The sequence below is a fragment of the Triturus cristatus genome, chromosome 7 (assembly GCF_964204655.1).
Source record: "Triturus cristatus chromosome 7, aTriCri1.1, whole genome shotgun sequence".
NCBI classification, from domain to species: domain Eukaryota; kingdom Metazoa; phylum Chordata; class Amphibia; order Caudata; family Salamandridae; genus Triturus; species Triturus cristatus.
Window position 1 is genome coordinate 630,728,817 of NC_140590.1, and position 26,894 is coordinate 630,755,710.

At 44.0% G+C, this 26,894-nt stretch overlaps 1 protein-coding gene across 1 annotated transcript; it reads right to left on the bottom strand.

Annotated features, from left to right (window-relative positions):
- Positions 1 to 11,272: 11,272 nt before the first annotated feature.
- Positions 11,273 to 26,599, bottom strand: DDX5 (DEAD-box helicase 5). Its single transcript, XM_085617250.1, has 13 exons — positions 26,309 to 26,599; positions 24,751 to 24,925; positions 23,959 to 24,055; positions 23,749 to 23,882; positions 20,435 to 20,500; positions 18,763 to 18,904; positions 18,497 to 18,657; positions 18,230 to 18,402; positions 17,865 to 17,975; positions 16,098 to 16,159; positions 15,957 to 16,016; positions 14,648 to 14,863; positions 11,273 to 12,144 (listed from the first exon to the last, which is right to left on the bottom strand). The coding sequence occupies exons 1-13, from the start codon at positions 26,350 to 26,352 to the stop codon at positions 11,552 to 11,554; spliced, it is 2,034 nt and encodes a 677-aa protein (XP_085473376.1). The 5' UTR covers positions 26,353 to 26,599; the 3' UTR covers positions 11,273 to 11,551.
- Between the last annotated feature and the right edge of the window lie 295 nt (positions 26,600 to 26,894).

Consider the following 26,894-nt stretch of genomic DNA (forward strand, 5'->3'; position numbering starts at 1 on the left):
AGAATCGGCAGAGATCGCCGAGAGAAGCAACATCCCCTCAGCTCGAGGATTGAGAGCTGGGCGCCGGATACCTCGCAGAGACACTGATTGAAAGACTGTCCCGCTACCCCTTTCCCCTCCATCATAAGATCGCTGCCGCTTGTGGCATTAATTCTGCACCTGCCTGCCGGATCATAAAGATCCCTGATAACCACCGATAAAAGCTTATTATCTTACACGATTTACTGTGTGATGTCCCTCTATCCGAAGAAGAGAGAAGCGTAGCGTGTGCGATCCTAGGTGCGAGACCCTTCCAGGAAGGGCCTCCCTGCTCTTGCTCGGCCTAACTCTGGGAAAGGTGGGCCTCAGGGTGGTCAGGAACACATTCCGCAGCCTCCCCGGGGAACGCCTTCCAACAATATGTGTATACATGTGCACTACTGTAGAGTATACTGAGCCTAGTAGTGCGTGGTATATGTGCAAGGCAGAGAACACTAGGCCTGGAGTAGATGTTGTATGTCTATATGTGCAGTAGTAATACATACACTAAGGTGTGGCATGGAGGGTATGTGCATACATGTTCAGGAGTGCAGAACGCACAGGGCAGGACATGTACTCTAGCGGTGCATATACTCATGTAATGCAGGACATGTGTGTACATGGGCACTAGTAGGGAGTACACTAGGCTTGGGGCGGAGGGAGTGTCTTTACACTTTTGGAAGTGTAGAGTACAGACTGGAGTCAAGGGTGCACATTCCTGCACGTCAGTATTTTATGATATGTGATGTGATGTAACGTGTAGCTAGGGTATGGTATGGCATGGCATGCATGATATGTTATATGCGTTTGCTTAGCGCAGACTGCCATTAGTATGGCCTCGTAGCGCTGTAGTAATAGTCACGACTTGAATCAACAGTGTGTGGTTAATTTGTTTGCTGGCGCTGACCCTTCTGCGACAGGAATGATTTTTATGGGAACATTCTTTGTCTGGAATCAACAAAATAAAAACGAGTTTGAGCCATTGACATTATAAATGACTGCCTTTTCTTTGTTTTTAAAACTTTAAAAAAGGCAGTCATTTACAATGCCTATATTTTAAACTCGTGTAAATGCGAGACCGGCATTCTCTGAAACCAAATTTGGCAACAAAAAAACACCATGACTCCAGACAAAGCGAACCCCGAATCCTTGAAGGGTGCGGAGACATACATGGCTACAGGACGAAGCAAACAGTACAAGTGCCCTTCTCAATAGATGGCAAAATAACTTATGAACACTAAACTAGACCAGAGGGTGCGGGAGCTTTGCCAAAGTAATCAGGTGGAAACCAAGAAACACAATTGTTAAGGCTGGCAAGGAAGGAAGCTTTGGGATGTAAATACAATATTCTTGTCTTTGGACAGACGTTGTTGGCCAGATAAGAGAAATAAAACTCCAAGCACAAACCGTTGCGACCCACAGAAGGCCTTCCTTAGACCGAATGAAGCAATAAGGCCTTCCCAATAGAAAAATGATTGATCTGTTGGGTGTCTGCCGACGCACGATTAGTTGCATAAATGATTTTCTCTGCAACGCAGGATGGTATTGCTTTACACAGGAGTTTTTTGTGCAGTCAACAGATCCGTACACAAAACCCAACTGAATGCACTATAAAAGATCAATGGGACGTTAGAAATGACCAAACACGAACTCAATGCCAGATCAACTCCACACCACAAAACAGGATTAGAGTCGATCCCATGTACGGCTTTCGCTTGCCTATGTGCGAGCAGGACCGCCCTCTCGTGGCCATTACTCTCAACGGGTGGTAGGTAATAAACAGAACTACGAACCGTAACCAAGAAAAGATACCTGCACTGGTCTGCTAAGTATGCCTGTAATTTTTTATGAACTTGGCAGGCTAGACCCCAGCCAGTCTCGGTATACGTTTGAAGCAAAGGTTTGTAAAGGAGTTTAAATAGTTCCACTTTAAAGGTGGGTGTACAATTATTTATAGGTCAATGTCAAAAGACAAAGCTTCACAATTTAAAAGCATTACACATGGCCCCCTTGTACTGCCTTCCCAAGCACTACGTTAAAGAACAGTAGTGAAGCAGCCGTTTTTTTTCATCGAAATGTTAGTGAAAGGGTCATGGTACCAAAATATTTCAATTTTTTGCAAGCCTGAAAGCGAAATAAGGATACTCACCAAGGTACACATTCTTTCTATATTTTAACACCTCTGCATTTATCAAAACACATTAGCAAAATGTTGCGAAGAGAAGTAAACAAATTGACGTATAGCAACCGATTTTAAAACGAGCCTACAATTTACAAGACGTTGCGCCAATGAATTTAAAGAGTGCAGTGCATGCATTCTGCATCTGGTAGATATATATTTAAATGGATCGTGCTGCAGTGCATGCCTCCCTATGCGTCCTTATTCGATTAAAAGACACCGTTACAGCTGGGCTAATCTCCCGCAGCACTCACCATTTCATAACACACCATCTACACAGAGAAATAATCGAGAACAGCACATAGACACAAGACTAGACTCTCCCTTTACTAACCACACGCAAAGGCATCCTTCAGTAAGGTCCCGAGAGTCTCCGGATCTCTGCATTACTAGTTAGCACAAGGTTCAATACAATTCATCAGAAAAGGTCTTAAACAAATTCAAGACAACACTTCCGTTCGATAAACTGATGATTTTAAAATTACAGTTTTCAAAACAAGCAATCGATGTAAGTAATAAGGCAGTGCAGATAATTTGGGGGATTGTGGTTTGCACCCCGTGCTTAGAAGATACCGCAAAGAAACTGCCACCAACCACCCCGTTAAGTGTCACCCAGGAGCAGTGCTGTGTGCAGCCAGAGGAGACTTGTCAAACATTAAACCACAACTTCCACAGTCACAGGATTGGACTTTCATTCGCTGCAGCTCTCCGAAGATGGTACAGGTCCCAGACTCCCATGTGCATGGAGAGCGGGACAAGAAATCCTGAGGCTTTGGTCAGCAGCGCCACGTCAACCCTGACTGCAAACACTGGATTGTAGCACAATTACTGTTGAAAGGCAACAGTCAATATCCGAGCATTGAATGTCGCTTATAACTCATACATGCGCCCCCTACCTGAAATACACCCCACAAAGTAAATTGAAGAGGTTTCCTGTTCACGTGTGTAGATCAGTGTTTTTGGCCATACTACAGTTTATTGCCACCAGTTCTATCTGCCAGGCTTTCTCATTATATCCGAGGCACAGTGCGAAGGTTCACTCCCGATACAATACATCTAGCGCTGCTTGCGCTCCATTTTCAGTTCGTCGCCAGTTGGTTAAAAATACTTTTGGTGAACATGCAAGATTGGAAGTTATTTATTGTAGACCCAGATGCGAACCCCAAATCTCCATGGCTGTGCGCATGTTTTCGCAACTATGAGGCCCCGGGTCCAATCCAAAAACAAGCATCGCGGCACCGACGCTTTACTTTTAATGTTAAAAGTAAAGCGTGGGTGCCGCGATTCAACAACTAGTGGTGCGCACGCACCGCGGGGGAGCGGAGGGAGCGCAGCAGGCGCACCACAGAGGAGCGGGGGCAAAGGCACGCCCATTCCCACCAGTGGACAGCTCGCACGCTGCTGCGTGTGCTGGCCACCGGTGGGAATGGGCAGAGCAAAGGCGGGACATGCGCCCACCTTTGCCCAATCGCGTGCCTTTTTTATAAATACATTTTTAAAAAACACGCGAAACCCAATGGCTGCCGGCAAAAGCCTGCTCCCACGCACAAGCGTGTGAGCAGCTTTCAGAGCCCCTTTACAAGAGGTCTCACGCTGCGCGAGCTATGCTGTGCTCTGCAACGCTAGGCGTGAGACATAAAAAGAACTATCGAAACATGAGCACCAAAGGCTGATGCAGGTTTCCCTGCAGTGCCGAGACAGGGAGACTGTGCTGAGCGGGACAAGCTCAGACCAGGATACGGGGCTGCCAGAATTTAACTCAGACAGCCTGAAATGCCTCACAGAGAAGCCACTTAAGGGGAAACAAAACAGCCATGCCAACTACAATCCTAAAACACCACATGCCAAGGCAAACGAAAACCAGAAAAGCATGTTTCAAGTAAGCAAGGCAATAAAACAAGGCAAAACCAGATAATTTTGCCTTTCCGACTAAATCGCGATTAACTAAAATCCAAACACACAAACTAAGGGAAATGAAAAAAAAGTGTGCACAAAAGAAAATGGACGCTTCTATTTCCAAACACCATACCCGCCGTTTACCGATGCTTTCCCGGTAAACGGCGGGTATGGTGTTTGGAAATAGAAACGTCCATCGTAACGCTACACCAAGTAATTATTGCTGAAGTTATACTCACACATTTTGTGGTTTACATCTCTACAATTTTATGCCCTGATGAAGTTCCATCCTCTGGAACGAAACGCGTTGGCTGTAGTCCTGTGTACATCTATTGTTGTATGAAGATTAATAAGGAATAAAGGAATTTATGAAATAAGATGGCTTTTTTGGATATGTAACTTAATCCCTGGTGAGGCCTCCACTTTTCTTCAAGAGTTTATCCCTGGATTTTCCAGTAAGACCTTTCCACAGCAGGTCTTGGTGACGTCTGGCACAGGACTTTTTCTGAATTATGGGACTAAACTATCGATGTGCTCAACAATAGTCGGCTGTGGGATCTTTTTCGTGAAAAGAAAAAGAGTTACTTACCTGTAACTGTAGTTCTCCAGTATTGGAAGCTTTCATAGATTCACATGCTTGAATCATTCCCCATCGTCAAGATGGGAGTCCCCCCCCCGTAAATCAAAATAGCAATGCTAAACAAACACAAAGCAGAAACCAGGCCCATATCTTTTATTGTAACATAGCTCTATCGTTTTGTAAAAGACAAAATTCATGAACCAATCAGACCTCTCACCCCTTAGAACACTCCTGAGAGAACCGTAGACCCTCAGATTCACAGTACTTGCAAAAAATACACCTGGACAAATCCAAAGGGGAGGAGGGTGGGTCGCTTGTGAATCTATGAAAGCTTCCAATACTGGAGAACTACAGGTTTTCTTACTCCAGTATTGGAACTTTCAACGATTCACATGCTTGAATCAGAATAGCTAGGTGTCAGTAGCACATTTTTCATTAAACAATTCTAAGAGTGTGCTCCAAATAGCCAATCTGAAAAGAAGCAGATCTAACTGAAACCATCAGTCCACATACTGAAAAATATTGCATGCTTTAAAACGCACTGTAATAAGAACGTAGAAGGGTAAAATATATCATGAACATATATAAAATACATACAGAACAAAAAGTGCAGTCTTACAGCCGAAAGGAACGAGGAGTGAAGGAGAGCTCACCTTCACTGGAAAAGGTTCCTCAGCATTGCCTGTCCTACTGATCCATAATTGGGAGCAACTGCATCCAAGCAGTAATGTCTGGTGAAGGTGTGGGCACTCTTCCAGGTTGCAGCCCTGCAGATATCCTGGCTAAGTACTCCAGCAAAAAGAGCAGTTGATGTAGAGATTGCTCTTGTAGATTGAACATGCACCTGTGCCAGCAGAAGCTTTCCTGCCGCTTGATGGAAATACTGGATTGCACTCGAGATCCATTGAGCAATCCACCTTTGGGATAGGGGATAGCCCTTCCTGGGTGCACTGAAGGATACAAAAAGCTGGTGTTGGTAGTGGAAAGAAGGTTTGAGATTAGTACGAAGGACTTCATCATCCCTAAACTGTAGAAACTGTTCCTGTATGGTCAGGGCCTAAATTTTTCCAACTGTCCTGGCAGATGTCAGCACCAGAAGAAGGGTAACCTTCCATGATAGAAATTTATGGTCCGCCTTAGGAATGGGTTCAAAAGGATGAGTTGTGACAATACTATACTAAGATGCCAGAGAGGTGGGAGGAGGTTTAACTGGTGGAAAAGTATGGAATAGGCCTCTCATGAACTGTTTAATGATCGTTACTAACTAGAACGATGGTCCTGAGGAGGTCCTTCCAACGTGGGATACAGCAGCCGGATGGACTTTAATCGAGGCATGTGCTAATCCAGACTTTGCTAACAGCAGAATGTAAGGAAGATTCTCATGAGATGAGGACTGTAGAGGATGAACATTTGAATCCTGATCCCATATACATAATCTTTTCCATTTCATCCTGAAACTCTTATTTTTGCTCTGTGCCCGAGAATTTTAAATAACATATCAACACTCAGAGGGGATTTCTAGATGTGGCAATTCAGTGTTCCGGGACCATGCCGCTAAACAAGGCAATTTGCAATCTGGATGTAGCACTTGTCCCTGGGACATAGTCAGAAGAGATAGAATGGGACGCAGAATAGGTTGTTTCTTCGCAAGGAGAAGTTCTGTGAACCAATGTAGACACGATGGTGCCATTAGGTAGGATCATCCTACAAGGCTCTGTCTTGGGTCATGAGCAACCGTGGCAGGAGGGGACTCAGCAGAAAAGCATAGGCAAAGATGCCTGACCATGCCACCAAAAATGCATAACCCCCCCCAGATGGTGATGCCAACTTGTGAAATAGACATTTCTTGTTCTGTCGCAAAGAGGTTATCTGTTGGCCTGCCCTACTTGAGAAAAATGCTGTTGAGTGTTTGTTGATGAATCTCCCACTCATGGCAGGTCGATTTGAGCCTGCTCAATGCGTCTGCCGTCGTAGTCTGATCCCCTGGAAGGTCTTCTGACTTCAGAGAGATTCTGTTCTGCAACACCCGTTTATAGCCTCATGAGAAAGGGGAAAAATACTTCATACCACCTGGCTTGTTGAGATAATGCAGTCCAGTTGTGTTGTCCCTTCTGATCAACACAGTGGTGTTCCTTATCTTCAACAGGAATGCTGGCAATACTAATTTCACTGCCATGGGCTCCAGCAAACTGGTATGAAGATGCCGATCTTGACACTGCCAAAACCCACTGACTTGGAGGTCTTGCAAGAAAGCTCCCCATCCTCCCAGGGAGGCATCAGTGGTTATCATGTGCGGAGCCGGCGTGATGAGAAAGGAAAGACAGAAGGAAATATTTTTACATCGGGTCCGAGACACTGCGTTGCTCATACCTGGCATGACTAACATCCTCGAAAGAACCTACTGCACGACTCCATTGCCAATCCAGCTCTTCCTGTAATGGACACATTTATCTGCAGAAGGGAATAAGGGATGCACGATGACATGGTTCCCAGAAGCGATTTGTAATGTCGAACTGAAAGTGACTTTTTTTTGCAAATGATCAGGCCAGTGAGAACAGTTTCGCTTGTCTCTCTCACTTTAGAGAGGAAACGCTTTGGTTTTTTGCAGTGTCAAATATTGTTCCTAAGAAGGTGATGCTTGTGGAAGGGTGCAGACTACTTTGTTCAGGGTCAGGCCCAGCCCCAGCTGATTAACAAGTTCCATCCATGCCTCTGAGGAAATCTGGACTGCTGCATGTGATGGCGCTTTGATCAGCCAGTCGTTCAGGTAAGGAAACACCTAATGCCCATGCTTACTCAAAGGCTGCTACTGGAGCCAGACATTTGGTTAATTTTCTTGGAGCCAATTTGAGACCAAACGGCAGTATCTGAATTGGTATGGCTTTCAGCTACGGCAAATCAAAGGTACTGCCTGTGGGAGGGATGGGGGGGGGGGGAACATGATATTTATCCTGTAAGTCTAAGGTGGTCAGATGATCCCAGGGTTTATAAGTAACAAAATGTCCTGAAGAGACCATGCAAAAGAACTGTGTCATGAGATAGGTGTTTTGAGTTCTGAGTTCTTAAATTTAGGATCGAACGCCATGTTCTTAAGTTTTTCCGTACCAGACACAGGAATAGAACCCTTTCCCGCGCGGAGTTTGGCACCGGTTCTATTGCTCTTTTTCAGAGCATTGCAAGAATTTTCAAACACAGGAGATGTAGGTGTTTTACCTCTTACCGTCCTAGAGGAGTACACGGTGGGATGTGGGAAGTATGGCCGAATTGTATTACATTGAGGACCAATCGGTCTATTTATTTTATGCCACCGGTGAAGGTGAAAAGAAATTTATCCCACCCATAGGAGAATCTGTGGAAAGGTGGGACCAGAAATAGCCAGAGCCTGAAGTTAGTCACTGGCGCTGCAAGTCCTTTCCCCGACGTCCTGCTCTTCCTCCGGGGGTAGATTTAGAATACACCACTGACTGTAGCAGTCGAACATACTGTGGTCGAAAAGGCTGGGAGGGACTAGAATCTTATTTTGCACTTCCAGCCTAAACAAAAGTAGCTCTAAGCAATCGACAGCCCAATACCGCCGCACCTCCGAGTGACTTGAACGCTGTAGTAGCGATATCCACCACACTATAACCTCCGCAGATGCTCTTTTGCCCTCTTGGAGAATTTCTTAATTTAGTTTTGTGCTCTTCATGAAGTTGATCCACATGTGGCGCCAGGTCACACCACGTCGATCCCATCCCTTGCATTTCTTCTCCAACCTGGATAGCACTGGTGTTGCTGGCATCCTCATGACCTTGAGTTCTTCCTCCCATATTTAACTCACAATAGGGATGGCGCTGACTGATTTTTTTTAAAGGGCTCTTTAAATTCATTAAAAGATAAGTAGGCCTTGGTAGATCAAATCTCTTGGCTGCCCTTTCTAGTAAGTTGTGAAAACCAATATCTTCTGGTGGCGAGTTAACGGGCACAGGAGAAGGTCTGGGAATTAGGTAGTCATCCCACTCTATGTGGATCTCAAGAGTTTCCTGGTCATCATTGGATCGAGGAGCTGGAGGTGATTTCTGTAGAGGTTCTATCTGCAAAGTTTGAACCCTCTTTGGAGTAGATAGGTTAGAACGTGGCTGCGGAACCAACGTAGGCTGAGGTGCAGCTGTTGGAGGAAATCTTTTCCTATAGTCCGCTAACAAATAGCAAGGTCTGTCAGCAACGATTAAGGCATGCAGACTACCTCTTCCGGATAATCCAGACGGTATCCCTGCTGAGGAATATAGTATTCCTCCTCTTTGCACTTGACATGCAGCTGGGATGAGCTAATCACAGCCAAAGGTGAGAAGGCAACAGAGGTGTAACCTTGCTGGGTGAGGTAACTTTGTTCTAGATTTGTTTTTCCCCCCTTTGTGCCGACACAATCTGAGAAGCAGATATCAGCAGTGATGTGGAAACCGTAAGAAATGGTATAACTGGCATAGTTAGTTACCGTAGTCGTTGCCATCAACATGGACGGTGACAAAGTATTCAACAGACACTGCCATCAACGCCAGAGCGGTAGTTCCCTCCCACTTTGTAGAAGAATCAAACCTCCGCACTTGTAGACGTTGAAGGCTTGTTTTTGTAGACTGCTTTTCTTAAGGAGGCACAGAAGGCGTTTTGAACGAGTGCCTGCTTGAAGGGGTGTATTGGAAGACTCAGAACTTTCCTTTTTTGGTTGTTTGTCCCCCGAAGCATATGTCTTTCCTTGCAATGATGAGGGCATTTTTTTGGACGCTCACCAGAAGAATGGCCGTGAGGCTATCTTCCCCTCTCATGGGACCTCCTGGATGAAGAGGATGCCTCACTGTACTCACATCCTTTCTGGCTTGGAGTTTCAGGAACCATGTAAGGCGGTGCCACGTCTCCCATCTTTGCAAATAATGCAGTTTGTTGCATAGTGCAACATATGTTAAGTGACAGAGCACCAGACACACGCAAAGTCTGGGATTAAAGGCAACGGTTCTTCAAAACCAACGTGTGAAATTACTACATGCAAGTAGTACATAAATGGACTTACCGTGATGTATCATAGCCTACCATCACCACACTTAAGCAGACTACATGATTATTATACCTAAATCTGCTTCATCCCAATTATTTTCAGGGAGAAAAATAAAAGTACAGATTACATCCTGCCCCAAAAAAATAACAATGGGGAGCTAAAGCCAACAGTGCAAGGGAGCTTGGGGGTCGAAAAATTTTGGGGGACCACTGATCAAGGGGGATGGGGCTCATCCTCCATGGTCAGACTTCAGTTGCCTGGGGAGGATCAGCTCCACAAGACACCAACATGAGACACCGACAGCTCAGTGTCAAGACTGGTTCCCTAGCCATCCAACAGGTGGCTGCTCTAAACTGGTGTCTGGCGTAGGAGTCATTTCCAGCTATTGTGCTGTCAAGGAGTCACCCCCAACTTGTTTGTGATTAGTTTGGCCTCAGGGTTTTCCAAAGAGCGAGTGTGAGGGTCAGGCACTACAACCTCAGGTTTCATAAAGCCTCCTTGATCTCATATGCAATCTCTAGGTCTTTATCACGATTGGGAAAATATCTGGGTTTTTGTTACAAGCATAATTAACATTCAGGTTGGGGAGGACCCCGAAGGCACTAACACCAGAGGATCCTGTGAGACGAATAGGCCATGACGAGACCCTTAACCTCTACCTGCAGCGTGTGCACCAGCTTTCAACCTGATGATAGATTATAGGCAATCACTTATATGCAGGATTGTTGCCTATAACGGGTCTTCATTACAAGGAAGAACAGCAAGTTAACTTACCTACCCAAGCACATAGTCCTGGGTAAGGCCAACAGACCACATGGGGCACATATGGCCACATGAGCAGTTTGATACCAAGGAATGGGAATACATCCAAACATTTTTAATCTTACCCATTCAGCATTTCACACACCTTTCAACTAGGATAGTATTAATTTCTCTTTTGCACAGATCCCCCATACTCTTCCAGACACTCCCTCCAAATTGAGGCACTATTCACCTGGGGAAGCACAGACCCAGGTGCGGAACCCAACGAGTACGGTGCCCACTAGGTCTCAAGTGGAGATTATATACTGCTGGTTATAAATGGAGATTATGCAAAGTCAGGAGCAACGAAGTAACTTAATGGGAGTAGTTTTTTTTTTTTTTAAACTAAGCACAACGTTGACATGCAAGCCAATTTATGGCTTTAACAAAATGCTTAACGCTTTAAGACTTAAGCGACTACTTCCGCAGTGTAATCAACGTCTAAACCAGGATTCAGTACTCCGCTACTACCAAGGCAAATGTGCGAGGCAGTTAAGTGTGCCCCAAATGGCACTGAATTAGTTAGTAATTCAAGGACCAGTAAAACTGCTGGAACGCCATTTTATTCAAGGTTAAATTCTTATTCTGAAGCTGCAGGACACATAGTACCAAAGGTAAACAAAAACAAAAAAGAAAATGCACTCGAATCCAGGTTAAAGCAATCTGAACCTTAGGCAAGGTTCCCTTGGGCAATCTTTCCATTTCCACTCCATATTTATGTAGATTCACTGCTATGCCAATTGTCATTAAAAATAATTTACACAAGATATCCAAGTTAAAGTTTTATTTAAGGCCATGCGCTGCCTCATTACAGTACTTCAAATCACTGTACATTTACTTTGTGAAAACACAGTCTGCATTTTCTAGTACAAAAAGAAAACTAAAATTGTTCCAGGAATGTAATGTAGATAAAGTCAACTTAAATAATGAAGTGCACCTTAATTACTGCTGCACTGCAGTAGTTTCTGCATTTCCTTGAAGGCTTTTTAAATAACTATCCTGTCTTCAGAACACACAATATAAAGAGCAATTGAAAACGTGACATTTGTTACTGGGGGTATCCTGATGGCATTGGATAACCTATCAGAGATGGAGCAGGTGTGGATGTTGGTGCCTGAGCAGGTGCAGCTGGGGTAGCATAACTGAATTGCTGGTTCATTCCTGGCTGCTGGTTCATGCCAGCTTGTTGGTTCATTCCAGGCTGCTGGTTCATGCCAGCTTGTTGGTTCATTCCAGGCTGCTGGTTCATTCCAGCTTGTTGGTTCATCCCCAGCTGGTTCATTCCCAGCTGTGGATTCATGCCAGGCTGCTGCTGGTGGTTCATGCCATTTAGCATATTTCCAAATTGCTGGTTGCCAAATCCATTCTGAAATGTGCCTGTTTGATTAGCAGGCCGGAAACCACCAGGTACACTATTGGCTCCAAAACCATTTCCAAAGCTATTGCCATTTGCGTAGTTTGGAGCACCAAAACCATTCTGAGGTTTTGAGTTGAAGTCCCTTTTTGGTCCACTGCTGCTAAATCCACGATTGAAGTTTTCCCTATCCCTAATGCCACTATTGAAGCCACCACCCCCCCTTCTGCCTGTTGAATATCTTTCACGCCGATCATCCCTCATGCCTCTTCCACCTCGGAAACGACCTAGAAGAAAAATAAAGTTAGGAACTCTTGCTGCAACTGAAACGTTTTAATAAAAACTAACATTAGGATTGAAAGCTGCCAATACTTCAACCATACAGAAAAGACTGCAACAGCATGGTCCAACTTCAAAAGACCTGTGCAGAGGAACAGCAATAGATTCACCCACACCGCAACACTGGTGGATAAAATATTTGTTTACAATAATCTAAAAAGCCATTTGCAACTAGGCTATGCAGACTTTAGCAACAATACAATGTATAAACGCAAGTAGACGATACTAACTTAAATTGCTTATTTAAACTAATAAAATGTTTCCAGAAGCCATCTTTCAGTGTTTCAAACCCAAAATCAGAAAAGTAGTTTACAGACTGCATAGATGTGCAGAAAAGAAATTTGGGTGAAGATCAGGGGCTCCATTTTCAACTCTTCCAAGAGCATTCTGAAGAGGGCTTAATCTGCCATACCCCAGTTGTATCAATTTGTGTTACATGGACTGATTGATTAAATAGTATGCAAAGTTCTTTTCGGGTCTCAGATTACCTTGGTCACAGATACTGCTTTTTTCACAGATACTGCTTTTTTCATGAGATGTCGTCAAGTATACGAACGATGTTCCAGGCTTAACATTGATCAACGCACTTAGGGTGCCTTGTACAGTAGTCAAGCAACTATGCCATTAGGCTTCTGGGCTCACTCGCATCCCGTCCAAAGGACATTTTAAATCTCAAGCTTGTGTGATACAAACATTAGGTATCTTACTAACTGGGGTGTGATTCGAATGTGCAATTATGCCATTTGCATAACTAGATGGAGTAAAAAATAAAAATTCTATTGAGATTTAACTTGCCGAGGCAGATATTACATGGAGCACAATCCATTAACTAGTAAGGACGCAATGAGGTAGTATGAAGACTAACCTAGGATCGTCAGGCAAAGAACCAGTCATCTCAAACTTAATCTAGATGAAGATAAAGTTACTGTGAGCACAAGACGGCCCAGATCTTAAGCTTCTTAAGAGACTGATTTACTGACCTTCCTTCCATGCAGATCAGTTAATGTTGAAACGCCAACCAAATCTATTAAGTCAGGTCGAATAGCTAACGGCCGTTAACCTGCAAAATTATGCTCTGCTAAACAACTGATACAGCTAACTTGCTGGTGTCTCAAGTCAGCAGGAGGAAAAGTACTAAATATTGCTTAAATTGTGGCTTCAGCTTCGAGCAGTGGGAGAGATTTAGCCAACAAGCTAAAACTACCAATTCACACCCCATGCAACGACAACTGCCTCGGGTGGTTAAACCTCCATATGCACTTTAATATGTGGGCAGACTTTTAGGTCTGGCCTGAGATAGTTAAGCTTTAACAGGGAGATATATCAGACCAAGCGCAAAGTACCAATTCACACCCCATGAAGATTTTTAGGTCGAGCCTGGGCAGCACATGCGCTGCTCTTTATTAGGATAGGCACTTGAAGCTCTGCCCATACTTCGTTAGCTTGTCATTTTTTTTGTAAATGTTGGCTTCGGATTGGTTAATCAGCCCATTAGTCCCTCGAGTGCCAAACTTATCTTCTGTTACCATCCATAAGGACTGGCCCCTTCACTAGTGTTCTAACTCGGAAGCTTTCATTAGCACAGACAAAACTATTAAAAAAACTAAAGGCAGCATTACCCTTTAACCAATTACACACAGCTTTCCAAAACACCCATTTGCAATGGAATAGGTCTCGGATTTGAGCGAGACTTTAAGCTATTAGTATTGTAACTAGCAAAGCCTTTTATTTAGGTTTAAAAAAAAAAAAAAAAAAGTCATTTACAATGCCAATAGTTCAAACACGCGTAAATGTGACATATTGCATTGCAAATGCTTGTTTAATACAAATATGTGCCTGAGGGGGTGTGGCCAGGCGGGCACACTGGTACATGTTGGGGCTGTCACGGTAATGAAACCAGATAAGGGGCCAGCTGTGGGAGAACAAAGGGAATATTCTATCATTGGGACAGGAGCTGGCAACAATGGGAATCTGGGGAGACTAGACAACATCTAAATGTACACTGCTGTGGCCAGGGTGTGGGGGGGGGGGGGGCGACGACGACACTGTACAGCTGTAGGGCATCAGGTGTGCTCCAAAAACCGAATGGGTAGCCAACTTGTACTTTCACAAGTCTATATACGAGGAAATCTGAAAAGGTATGGATCCCATGGCAAGACACAATGACGCCCCTCTAGCAGGGGGCAATGGAGTGGGTACTGAAGATATGGGCTTTCGAGGGTATGGTGTCAACAAACCACGGACTGAGGAAACTAGCAATGGGTTGAGGCACTGGTCTATAAGCTAAACTACGGGGGGGGGGGGGGGGCATTTCAAAGTGTCGAATTGAATTTCACAGTTCCGGTTAATAAATGCTTTAATAAAAAGTTATCCCCAAAAAAATGAAGGCCGCTCAAATCAGTTTTCTGATCACACACTTCACAGTAAAGTTCAGCATCAGACACTGCTTACCTCCTTCAACCAGTTGCAGCAACTTGGGGTTGATTTGCTGATTGGCCTCTCGTAGAACAGCAATTAAGTCATGGGCTTGCTTTGTGTTGTTGGGTGTAAAAAAGGTGTAAGCTGTACCAGTTTTGCTACTGCGGGCAGTTCTCCCAATTCGGTGGATATAGTCCTCTGATGAATTAGGGTAGTCATAATTGATGACAAATTTCACATCTTCCACATCTGAAAAGTGATGCAGCATGGCATATGGCAATGTACAATGGTTTGTACACCACACAAGCCAGACCAAAACAACAAATTAGATTCACATTTAAAAGAGTATTTGGTCCTGTAAAAAATAGATTATCCATTCATGTAGGGAACTCTAAATAACCAAACACCAAGATAAAACACCAGTCCCCACCCCAAAAATGATTTAAACCTTACCATTGATAGGTATTCCCCATTCAGAAGTTTCCCTACAGATAGTCAAAGGACATCTGAATGCTTCTCTGCAGTAGGGCCCCTAAAGCTCTCAGCAGCCTCATGTGCTCGTTAAAGGACCTTCAAGAAAACGATGAACACGGTCCTACCCACACATTCATTAGAAGCTAAAAACTCAGGCCTCACTGCTCGTCTTGCCAAGATCAAAACTGCAACAAACATACCCGTCCACAAAAAAAGCGTTGTTTTCTTGTGCACAGTGACAGTCTAGGCAAGCTCTTCCCAAGAAGCCAGGGTTTACTTGAGAATGTGTCTCTGGCAGGTCTTGACATGACTACTACATGGGTGAGGGAGGATGTTGGGAGGTCGCTGCATTCCCTTCACTTCCTTAAGTGAAAAGTGATTCCCTTTTCCAACTCATGTGCCAGTACTCACCAATTAGAAAAGGCTTCGTATTTGAACTGCTTACTCACTCCCTTCAGCCAAAACCATGCTTCATTTGGAAAGTTTTCGGGAGTGTCGCTGAAACTAAACTCCACTGTTCACATGCAACAGCGCTGCCCCGTGGAAACCATGCAAAGCATGAGAACAGGAATACCAGGGCAAAGTGAACCTTTCCATAAAAAAATCTTTGAGTAGTAAGTAGGCTGCCTTTTGAAGACTACTGGCACACAATGTTTTCAGCTTTTCACCTCTCTATTTGACTGGAAGCAGCCAGCCGATCAATTCCACTAGTCCTCCATCCCCTCGAGTCGATGGATTGTCATGCCTAGGCCTTGCCACAAAGACTGCACCTTTATGTGAAAAAACTCAGAAACAGAAAAGTTAAAGAAAGCAGTCAACTTTCTTTAAAATGCTTACAACGAAACGCGCCCTGGGACTTCATACTAACCTAAACCTCTTGATGCAACATCTGTAGCAATCAGAATTGGGGCTTTGCCGTGTTTGAATTCTGAAACAAGTAAAGAGGCATTAGTACCAAACCAATATATAAAAAAGAAGGGGGGTAAGGGGAAAAAAGTGCTTTTCATACCGTTTAAAACCCAGTCTCGCTCCTGCTGGCTCTTGTCACCATGAATACCCATTGCTGGCCACCTGCAGTTATCAAAGGTTTGAGTTATAGCTGCGGACCCATACAAGTGTTTTCAAACAAAGCAGACCATGCAGCCAAACGGACAACCGACAACCATCAAGCACTGTAGATCTTGTTCCTTTACAGGAACTTGCTTGAAGAGCAGATTGAGATTTAAACAAAACCAAAGATGATGGGTACCGACAACCATGCAAGTCACTCAACAGGATCATGCCAAAACTAGACATACCATACAGCGTGCAATGAATGAGGTAAAAAAAAAAAAAGCTTTTCTCCTATGCTCAGTCCTATTTGTAAGCTACACTGGCATTCAATAGAGCAACTGTTTTGAAATGACGCTCAGAAAACAATTTGACAGTTGTGAGGTAGCCATCAACTGGTAGAACAATTTTCACTGTCGGGTCCACTGATTCTGAACAGTGAACTATTTTTTAAAAACCGTAGCCACTACTGATCACCAAGCACACAAGTACTTACTTTGTGTGCTTGGTCATCAGCAGAGACTACAGTCGCATCATGGATGCCTTGAAGTTCCCAACGTAAAAAAGTCAGTTGGTGGTATAGTGACAAGGGCGTTCACAAATTGCTAATCTAAGGCTTTTGTACCTAATTTTAACATTCAAATACCGCAGTTTCAAATTTTGTACTTTCCATACATTCTGAACCAGTAACACTTATTATACTTTTTGGGCTTAATTGGGTATAACGTAAGGGATACTGTCGAGCAAAAAACGAATCTAGAGGCCAACTTTGATTGCAAAGGTCCCTAAACGACCATAAATCGTCCCTTGCTTTGTGTATTATAGTCAGGGCCAGTGGAATTATGCAGCAGGGGCAAGACATTATGGCAACAGGGTAATTTTATTACTTCATTATGTCGTCATTTGCACACGATCGGGGCATTAGTTGCACCTAGCTGGTATAAGCCCAACACCCAAATGAAAATAAGAAATGCCAGCATTTGTAAGCAGTTACCTCCGGAGAGGTGTCCTGGCGCTGGGGGCCGTCGGGAAGATTAAGCGAGCTATTGCCCAGTCACACGGTGCGGGGCTAACCTGCCGCCGGGGAACGAACCGTACGCCCCAGTCTTCGAGTCAGCCGCCCCGACTGCTGCACCACACCTCTTCCAGATATACCAATAAGCTACAGAAAGGTGCCCATTCAACCCTTCCAAAGGGCCTTCTACTGCAGAGCAAAATGTTTCCTGCGTTTTTTTTTGGTTTTAACTTCAACCCTTTGAGCTAGAAAGAATTGTTAAAATCTGCAGACTGATTACGTGGCAAACCTAATTGCTTAACAGCTGCGGCCGCACAATCGCATAATTCCAGTGGCACGCGAATATAGTTCATGAAAACAATTATTCTTTTATGGAGGGGATTAAGTAAAAATGTTGGCCAGTAAGACTAGGTCTTAAACCCACTAATTTTAGTAACAATTAGGTGAAAAGCAATGCTGCCTTTCCCATGATGTTTGCTTCTTTAGGGTTTAAGAGCATTAAGGAACCATCCCAGTCTATCTGCTTTAGTTTAAATCACCTGTACACAGATTACTCAATGCATGTATACAATAACCACTTTGCATTTCAAGCCATTCCATACAAAATGTTACGTTGTGGGCATATTTATCGCAATTGCCGCAGTACTACTGAAAATCAAGAACAGGTCTGCTGAAAGGTCATACAATTGGTCACCAACTAAAGTAACTTACCCATCTCGCCTCATTTTTCTGGTAAGCTCATCACACCGTCGCTTGGTTTCAGTAAAGATGATGGTCTTGTTCTCCTTCTCGCTCATAATTTCCTCCATCAACCTCAGAAGCCTAAAATGGGAGTGGGGTGTCAAGTATGGAGTGCATATCCAACAATAAAATCTACAGGAACTACACAGTATGCTCTCCAATTTAAGTTGACAAAAGCTATACGAGTTGGCACGACTACCTACTTGCTCGGAAACCACTGGGCACTACCCCCCCGCAACAAAACCACTCGTGGTCTGCTGCTCCCCAAGATAGACAAGCAACTAAATACTAAAGCTCTGGACTGTTGTGTACTGTTTAGCATTTAATTCACATACTTCTCATCCTTTTCGTTATCTGCGCACACATCGACGATCTGAAGAATATTATGGTTTGCACTCAATTCCATGGCACCGATGTTGATGTGAATGTAATCTTTCAAGAAGTCCTCTGCAAGTTGTCTAACTTCTCTTGGCCAAGTCGCACTCCACATCAAGGTTTGTCGATCAGGCTAAAAGAAAAGCGGTTTTACTAAATGCCAATGTGGGAGGGGGAGGCAGAAACAAATAAATACTACCCCCCCCCCACCACATAGAAATACGTACTCTAATCTGGTCCACGATTTTCCGGATCTGAGGCTCAAATCCCATGTCAAGCATTCTGTCGGCTTCGTCAAGCACGAGGTAAGTGCATCTTTTGAGATTGGTTTTGCCCACTTCTAGAAAGTCTATTAATCTTCCTGGGGTTGCAATGCAGATTTCAACACCTGAAATACAACAAAGTGTTTTGTTTAAACAGCTAAAATGACTGCCCGTACCTTCCATTCCAACTGTAAGCACTTGATTAAATCAAACTACAATTTAATACCTACCCCTTTCCAAGTCCCGAATTTGAGGACCTTTTGGAGCACCACCATAAATGCAGGTTGACTTCAAACGACAAGCTCTCCCATAGTCAGCGGCAACTTGCTGCACCTGCTGTGCAAGTTCGCGTGTTGGTGCCAGCACCAAAACCTGGAATGCAAATGTACAGCTTTAGCAAGAGTCCACTTGAAGATAAAGTGCCAAATGGCACACCTACTGTTGCGGCACAAAGCATAAGTCACACACAATGGTCAGACCTGTAAATTGGATAGACTGGTACTGCATTTTCCAGTTAAAATGCCTTCAATACAGCTTAGAGCTCATCCAGCCTTGATTGATGATATGCCCATGTTTGATGCCAAGCCAGACCACCATGATTTTACAAAAGTACCGTTTGCTTTTTCTCAAAGGCCGCGCTTTTTAAAAAAGTGCCCTCGAAAATGAGAAAATGCTTTTCTTTTGCCTTCCCCACCGCCTAACGGTGAGGTCAGACATAACACTGCAATTTCTGAAATATTTTGGTGGGGTAGGCCATGCGACTTCTGCATCAGAGCAACTTTCTCTGCTCTTCCTGTTCGGCACGAATATCCAAAACTATTTCACATTGGTGTGGAGGCTTAACTGCCACTGGGTGGCGCCTTAACCCAGCTAATACAGCTGAAGTACATTCCAGCCCCTTAAGTCACGTGAGCCAACCCGTGCTTTCTCTGGTAATCTAAAACCTGGGAGACTGAAACCAAATGACTGCTGATTAGTCATGGTTCAAAATGGACACTCGGCGCCATGACGTGAGAGGAGGTGTAGAGGAGTAAACAGCTGGCAAAGCAAGTTAAGGTATCTAGTTCAACAAGCCAGTCAAGTATGAACCACAGTAAAGTGGTCGCCTTTCATCCTAATGAGGTTGATAATTGGAGTGCTCCCAAGTAATTGTAGCATCTGGTATGTAGACTGCAAGACAAGTTACTGTTAGTGCTTTAATTGCAAGTAAAAAGTTTTTTAAAGCGCTCTTTTAATTGTAGTTCATATTCTCCATATATCCAATGCGGACATTCAGAGCTTAACTACCTCACGGCATTGTACCCTGCCTTCTCATCCCATCTCATTCCAGCCTGGCCTACACCTACCTTCCCGTCCCACATCCCACTCAACGCTACACAACCCTACGCTGCATTAAACCGAACCACACCATGCCCATCTCATCCCACCCCATTTGCTTTAAATCCCACACCACCATACTCCCATCTCATCCAAACGGTCGACCCTAAACCCACCCAACCCATCCTATCCATCTCGTCAGTTTAGCTCATACCGGTCAAATTGACAAAAACTTAGCTCTGATCAATGTTAAATCAGATCCTTTGCCAATGTTGGCTGATGTCTTTGCTGTTAAGGGATTGCTATAATCAGGTGCTAAACTTACTCAAGTCAAACTGACCCAAGTTTTACTAGATGTCGAATTGTCACAGGGATACATTGGCACAATTTCTATTTTCTGGCTGCATAACCGTCAAACCTACTGCACACTTCAGACCAGCATCACCATATAATTTGTGCCCCTGGTCATACCCAACTGTATTAAAGCAGAAATGCAAATCTTAAGCTTGCCATGCTGCAAATAAAGATCCATTTTCATATTCGGCCCTACACCCAATGTAGATTAGTCATTCAAAAATTACTTACGATAGGCCCATCGCCCCGCTGGAGGAATGGCTGATGATTTATGTGTATGATGCCAGGTAACAGATACTGCAAGATAAAAAAAATATACGTTAAATTTGCTACAACAGTGGCATATCCGGGTTAACCTGCTGAGCCCACCACTTTACAAGCCCTGCAGGTGCTGCTGACTGGAGAGACCCGAAAGAAATTAGTTACAAGACTTTACAATGCCTCTGCGCGAACGAGACATAGGTACACCCCTCTTGCTCACGCTAGCAGAAAGCGCTGGGTAGCTCTATCGCACCGGAGGTCTGGACTGCGTGTTGCCAGCTTGCTGGCCGCCTCATGGCCAATTGTAATCTTCGAATTATACATTTTAAGTTCCTACATCAGGTCTATTATTCCCCCTTGCAGCTATATAAATCTGGTCTAAAGGAAACCCAATTGTGTGAGATGTAGAGCAGCGGATGCTGATTTTCTCCACGTTGCCTGGATGTGTGGGAGTGTGTTTGATTTCTGGACGGCATTGGTGGCCATTCTATCCGATTTGCTGGAGCCTGTGGATTGCTCTCCTGAGCTTTGCCTACTGGGGTATGTCAAGTGCCTTAAGCCCTGCAACAGGCAAATTGTTGCAGTTTCCACTTTGCTTGCAAAAAGGGTGGTGGCGCAATGCCGAGGAGCCAAAGCGTCACCCACTGAAGTGGCTCCGTGGCCTGGTGTTTTGTAAAACTGAGCTTCAGACATACGAGGAGGAGCTGCCGGAATCCTCTCGCCCAAAAGACTTTTGGGCCCCTTTGATGCAGTATCTGATTTCCCATCCTGACCTATTATGAGCCCATTAGTAGATTTCCAACAGATACCTTTAAATGGGTGTGGACTTCCTTTTAACAACTGAGCGTACCTGCAGGATGGACTTTGCCTAAATAAATTCTTTATTATGTACTACCGAAATGCAGCTTTGTTGTCCAAAGTGTACTGTAATAATGCTACTATTTCACCAGGGGGAGTGAGGGGGCGGTGGGATTTTTATGTTTCCTCCGCTTTCAATGACTGTCTGCCTTGCTTTAAAAATCAATACAATAAAAAAAAAAAAAAATTGCTACAACAATGCTGTACAGGTGCTGCCAACCAGTCCATAGCAAGCTACCAGTAGCTCAGAAACCTTCACAGTAGCTCACAGCTTTGAATTCATAAAAAATAAAGACTCCCATATTTTCCTTTCAAAATTAAGAGAAAGCTATTTTAAATTATCTTCAAGCTACAGATAAAAAGGCCTTATATTGAGTAGTGCTGGATTGAGTCAGATTAACGACCCAGGGCACAGGTGAAGAAATAAAGCAAAGGAGTATTTAAATCTGAAATAGAAGTAAGTCCATGTCAACTTAATATTGGAGCACGAGAACAAAAAGATTTTCTGAATGCTTTTAAATGGAAGAATAAGTTAACGTAAAGTGGATAAAATATTTCAAATAGTTAACATTCAAGAAACATGCTTCACTTTAAATTCCTCTCAATTAAACAAATAGCTATATTATTTCCGTTACCAATATGGCACCACGTCTACAGGCCACTTGGGTAACACTTTGAAATGGGGGGGGGGGGGGGGGGGGATTTTAAATGTTTTATAGGATACATATGAATAGTCAACTTTGAGGTTTAATCCATAACTCAACCAAGAAAATTGAAATCCTCCTCATTTCCAACAAGCAGAACCCCCAAATTACAGAATGGCTAGTAGCCATTGATGCTCTCAACTACAATCTCACCCTGGCCGATTCTGTAAAAATCGCTGGGTAACACTCCTGACCCAAAATCAGACATGACCATACCCATCAAGACCACCACAAAGAACGCCCTTCCTAAAACTACTCAAAATAAAACCCTTCAAGACCTCAAATGAGCTACTCAATCCTGCTGTCCAGACTAGACTACGGAAACGCAACAATCACAGGAATAGCAAAATCTCACCCAGCTCCCCACAGAGCAACTGAATGAGGCAGCCGGAAGGGACACCGGAGTCAATAAGTACTAACACATCTCGCCTGCACTCAGAGCTAAAATGGCTCCAAATCGAAATCACGCACAAAGCCCTGAACTGGGAAACCTGCATACCTGGCCTCCAAACTCAAGGCTGGCCAGACAAGGAACCTTAGGAGTACGAACACTACTCCTCATTCCTACGAAAACTCGCAAAAAAAAAAAAACCCTTCAATCCTTCTCCAGAAATGCGCCCAGAATATGGAACTCCATCCCAGTCCATATCAAGACTATCCCTTTTTAAAATCCCAAAGGCAGCTCAAAGACCACTTCCTCAACCGATCTCTCCCGAATGGATAGCTGCTGCCCAATTGCAGTATCTTGACCACTGCAACACGCCGCCACTTTAAAATAGACTTCTACCTCGCGCCCCCTCCCCCACTTGTTTCTTGGTCTCCTCCCCCCTCCCTGAACCTGACTTGGCCACAAGTCAGTCTCTGCTACTAATTTGTAAGAGCGCTCAGATATCCAAATCAATGCGTGTATTACTGCCCGATTATGTAATTTCTTTGCAACTAATGTTGTAAAAGCACACCGATACCTCTAGTTCTGGCCAGCGCTATACACAACGCTTTCCAGCTGCTGTGCATTTATACACAGCAGGTATCTTGCTCTCAGTGGCCGGTACACAGTCATATTTATAACTGAAAAATACAGCCATTTTAAGTGGGAGAAATTCAAAGTGCAGAAAAATGTTAATTATAAACTTTTGTCCAACATTTCTGCACTTTAAATTTCTCCCACATAAAAAGTGTACGTTTGTGTATAAATGTAACATCGCCACATATGGAAAGGTATGTTCTGTGCCACAACTACATACAATACAGTTTCACCCATATGTTCGCACATCCCCAAAGCCTCACTGACACACGGCAGCCTCGTCATAGTGCCCCTAGTCAAAGTATTTTGTTTTGACCATAGTCTTTGGCTCTATGGACAAGAGGCCTAGATTCAATTAAACTGGGTGTGGGGTTATCTGGTAACATTGTGCTAGTGACTTGACTTTCAATAGCTCACAGTGATTCACTGATCAGAAGATGCTCTCGCTACAGAAAAGGCTGGAGACCCCTTCTTTAATAAAACCATAACTGCATGCTTCAAATCCCATATTCATTTTTTCCTCTAACCGGGACCTGGCGTTGCACCTCATTCCCAACTGTAAAACCTTCCAATTATGTAATGTGCTTTTGCGATGACGATCTAGGCGACATTAGGGAACAAACAAACTCCAGATTGAATACATTCAGTATCTAGGAACCATGAATTTCAGACACACACACTGACCAATTTTTACTCACAGAAAGTGTTTTCCCTGATCCGGTTTGAGCCACTCCAACCATATCGAGCCCACTTAGTGCAACTGGAAAACCTTGTGCCTGAATAGCTGTCGGTTCAGTGAAATTCTGTCTTTGGATTTCTCCCATCAGGTTACCTGAAGAAAATGGCATATTGAGAACTGGCAATTGGACACAGTTCTTCCAATAAGCTGCGTTTGGATGTTTACATACCTGGAAAATTTGCTTCATAAAAATTGAAAACTGGTGTAGGGCAGTTACGGCCTCTAACGGTGATTTCTTTGCTTCTTCTGTACTGTTCGACTTCTTCCTGTATAAAATTACAGCAAAACAGGTTTACGTACCGGAAGCTACTCCAAAGAGGACATCTTAATTAGAAAACCACCTAATCACTTATAACACGCCTTAACCCACGTATCTGTCAGGTATGCGCGCACAATTCATTCATAAGTGCAATGAAATTTCTTTACGTGCAAGGTAAAACACATCCAAGTCCTCAACACAAAAGCAGATTATGCACATCGAGATTTGTCAGTTGGGTTTTTGTGTTCCGATTGCATGCCTCGTTACTCATGAATACGTGCTCAAGAATTAACGAGACATCCAAGTGATATTAGGCAATCTTTGCGGCTCTACTCAGTGGAGCAGTCACATCCCGGCATATAGGCCCTAGAAACTCAGTTTTAGATAATGTCACACGGTCAAAAGACGCTTTAAAGGGATACAAAGCTTGGTGAGGGATCCAAATTACCTATCCTTCCCAAGTATCTAAGTACTCACGCCAGACAGAAGGAATGAAGTAATGTAAAATGCCAGCGTTTCGTAAGATATATCTATAATCGTTAGTGATGAAACTTGAGTGGGATAGATACGTACTATATTGTCCAAATATACCAGTCCGGCTATCGTAGAGACAGTTACAGATTACACATTACTTTTAGTACCAGCAATACAACTTTCATTAAATTAGGACTCACTGTGACCATTACGGGCACTAACACTTACCAGAGTTCGCCTGGCCACATCAGGATGTTGTTGGTAAAAGTTCTTCTCGAATTTCGGTAACTCATCCAGGTTCCATTTCCTTTTCACAAGTTTTTCCCCCGGAGTTCCAAACTTCTTCCCTCCCATTGATCCTCCTCCACCTCTGCTGCCCCCAAAGCGAGGACCACCACCAAACCTGGAATGTGAGAAAAATGAAATTGCTCGCTGTGGAATTAACGTTTCACAAGGTAAGCACAGCCATCAACCAACCAATCTGTTCCAACACTGAAAGGAAAGACTCAAAACCAAAGATAGTGGTCGACATTGCTAAAAGTTAGAAGAAGATTACCACAGCAATCATGAGGACCAGTAATAAAAGTTGTCACCCGAATATCGCTCCTCAGATGCAACTAGGTCTGCTTCTCAATAGCGAGATCAACAAGCAAGGCAAGGATCAGGACATCTGGTGAACCTGTTTTTTGATATTCAGGCGCTGCTTCAGCATTTAGAACAGTTCTAACTGCATTTAAACAAACCAGCACCCAGTAAAAAAATATATACATACAATTAAAGGAACAAAACTCGCTCAGACACCCGACAACCACCATACAAAAAAATATACCGTGTTACTTCAGCGTAGCATCGAATTTGCATTAAAGCTCTACCCTTGTCCCTCGACGGTAGTCCACAACTCCTGAGACGGATACAGACTAAGCCTACTAAACAGCTACCGACCCCTCGCGCATTGTCACGTCACCGCCTCTCAACAAGATAAAAATAACTCAAGATGATTTCACAAACTATTAAGTTAGATTAAGAATAATCCAGGATAGGTACATCACTTTCAAGCCAGATGTATACGGAGACACTCGCCCAAACTGATACCTCAAAAATGGACAATTCAAACTCCCCAACAGGAGTGACGTGTTTCTAGGACAGGCGGCACTCCTTTTGAAACCAGAGGACATACGGCTAGCAAACAATAACTAACAGGTGCCTCAGAGTCGACAGTGAGACCAGAAACCTTGGCCTCGTGACGACACCCGCAAATTATGGTTTCCCGGTAACCAGGATGATGTCAGTGGAAAAGTACAGAGAAGGTCCTCCCCGCACGATGCGGCATCTCGCCACTACATCCGCGAGAGCACTGTTTCGGATCAGGTTGCCGTATGATTTTTATTTGTTAATACTTGTTCGCTGCTTCGCCAACCTTCGCAGGTATCGTCCCACATGTCGGCACAAACATAGCCCAACCCACGCCATTTACAACTACACCATACTCGGAACAAAGGAAGCCGGCCGGCATTTTGTCTGGTCGGGTTACACAACCTCATGGCACCACCATTTTGAAACGTCCGCCGTTCTCAAAACCTATTCCAAGAACATTCCTCCCCAGAAACGACACGGAACGGCCGCGGAGTTATACAAGTTACATATTTTTTCATTCCTAGGTAAACGATAGGGAAGTGTATCGACTTCCGCCGTTCAAAAAAAAACACGAACATTTTCAACGAAAATCCCTTGATTGAAGATTAAATTTATATAAGATATCGTTCACGACGAGTGGCATATTACTCACCCTCTATCTCTGCCGCGGTCTCTGTCGTTGCTGTATCCAGGCATCTCGCTTCTTTTTCTTTTATAGTCTCAAGTTTAAAAAAATAGAATGACGCTAAAGATGGTGGTGATAAAATCAGACTTTTCCTCGTTACGGTCGGTATTACGTACTGATCTTAAAGCTTTAGCTATCCTGGTGGGTTACGAGGGGGGGAAAGGTATCGGGGAGAGAGAACCGACCAACGCGCCGGCTTTATAGAGAGAGGAAGAAAAGCCGGCTGCACCGCCCCAAAAGAGCCGAGCACCGGGTGGTGACGTTTGTCATATCCATCCGCCGCTTGCCCTGATTGGCTAAAGGATCGTGGGTGGGCTGGCACTGTGCTAGAGACCGACATGGGGAAAAAAACAACTGCGTAGGTCTGTGTTGGAAGGTTGACACCGAAAAGGGACTAATATATCTCACCTCCTCCCAGTGTAGCCCGAGATAATGTGAACATGAGCGCCATTCCTACATTAGAGCGTTTCATGCTGTATTTTATATCTGGTTTTCTTTTTGCCATTTTCTATAACGAGGGCATGGCCCGAAGGCATAGAGCGTTTTACGACAG

Coding starts and splice junctions, on each gene's coding strand:
- DDX5 (XM_085617250.1), bottom strand. CDS start 26,352: ATGCCTGGATACAGCAACGACAGAGACCGCGGCAGAGATAGAGG. Junction 20,501..23,748: donor GATCAGGGAAAACACTTTCT/GTGAGTAAAAAT, acceptor TTTATCTTGCAG/TATCTGTTACCTGGCATCAT. Junction 16,017..16,097: donor GCGAGACTGGGTTTTAAACG/GTATGAAAAGCA, acceptor TACTTGTTTCAG/AATTCAAACACGGCAAAGCC.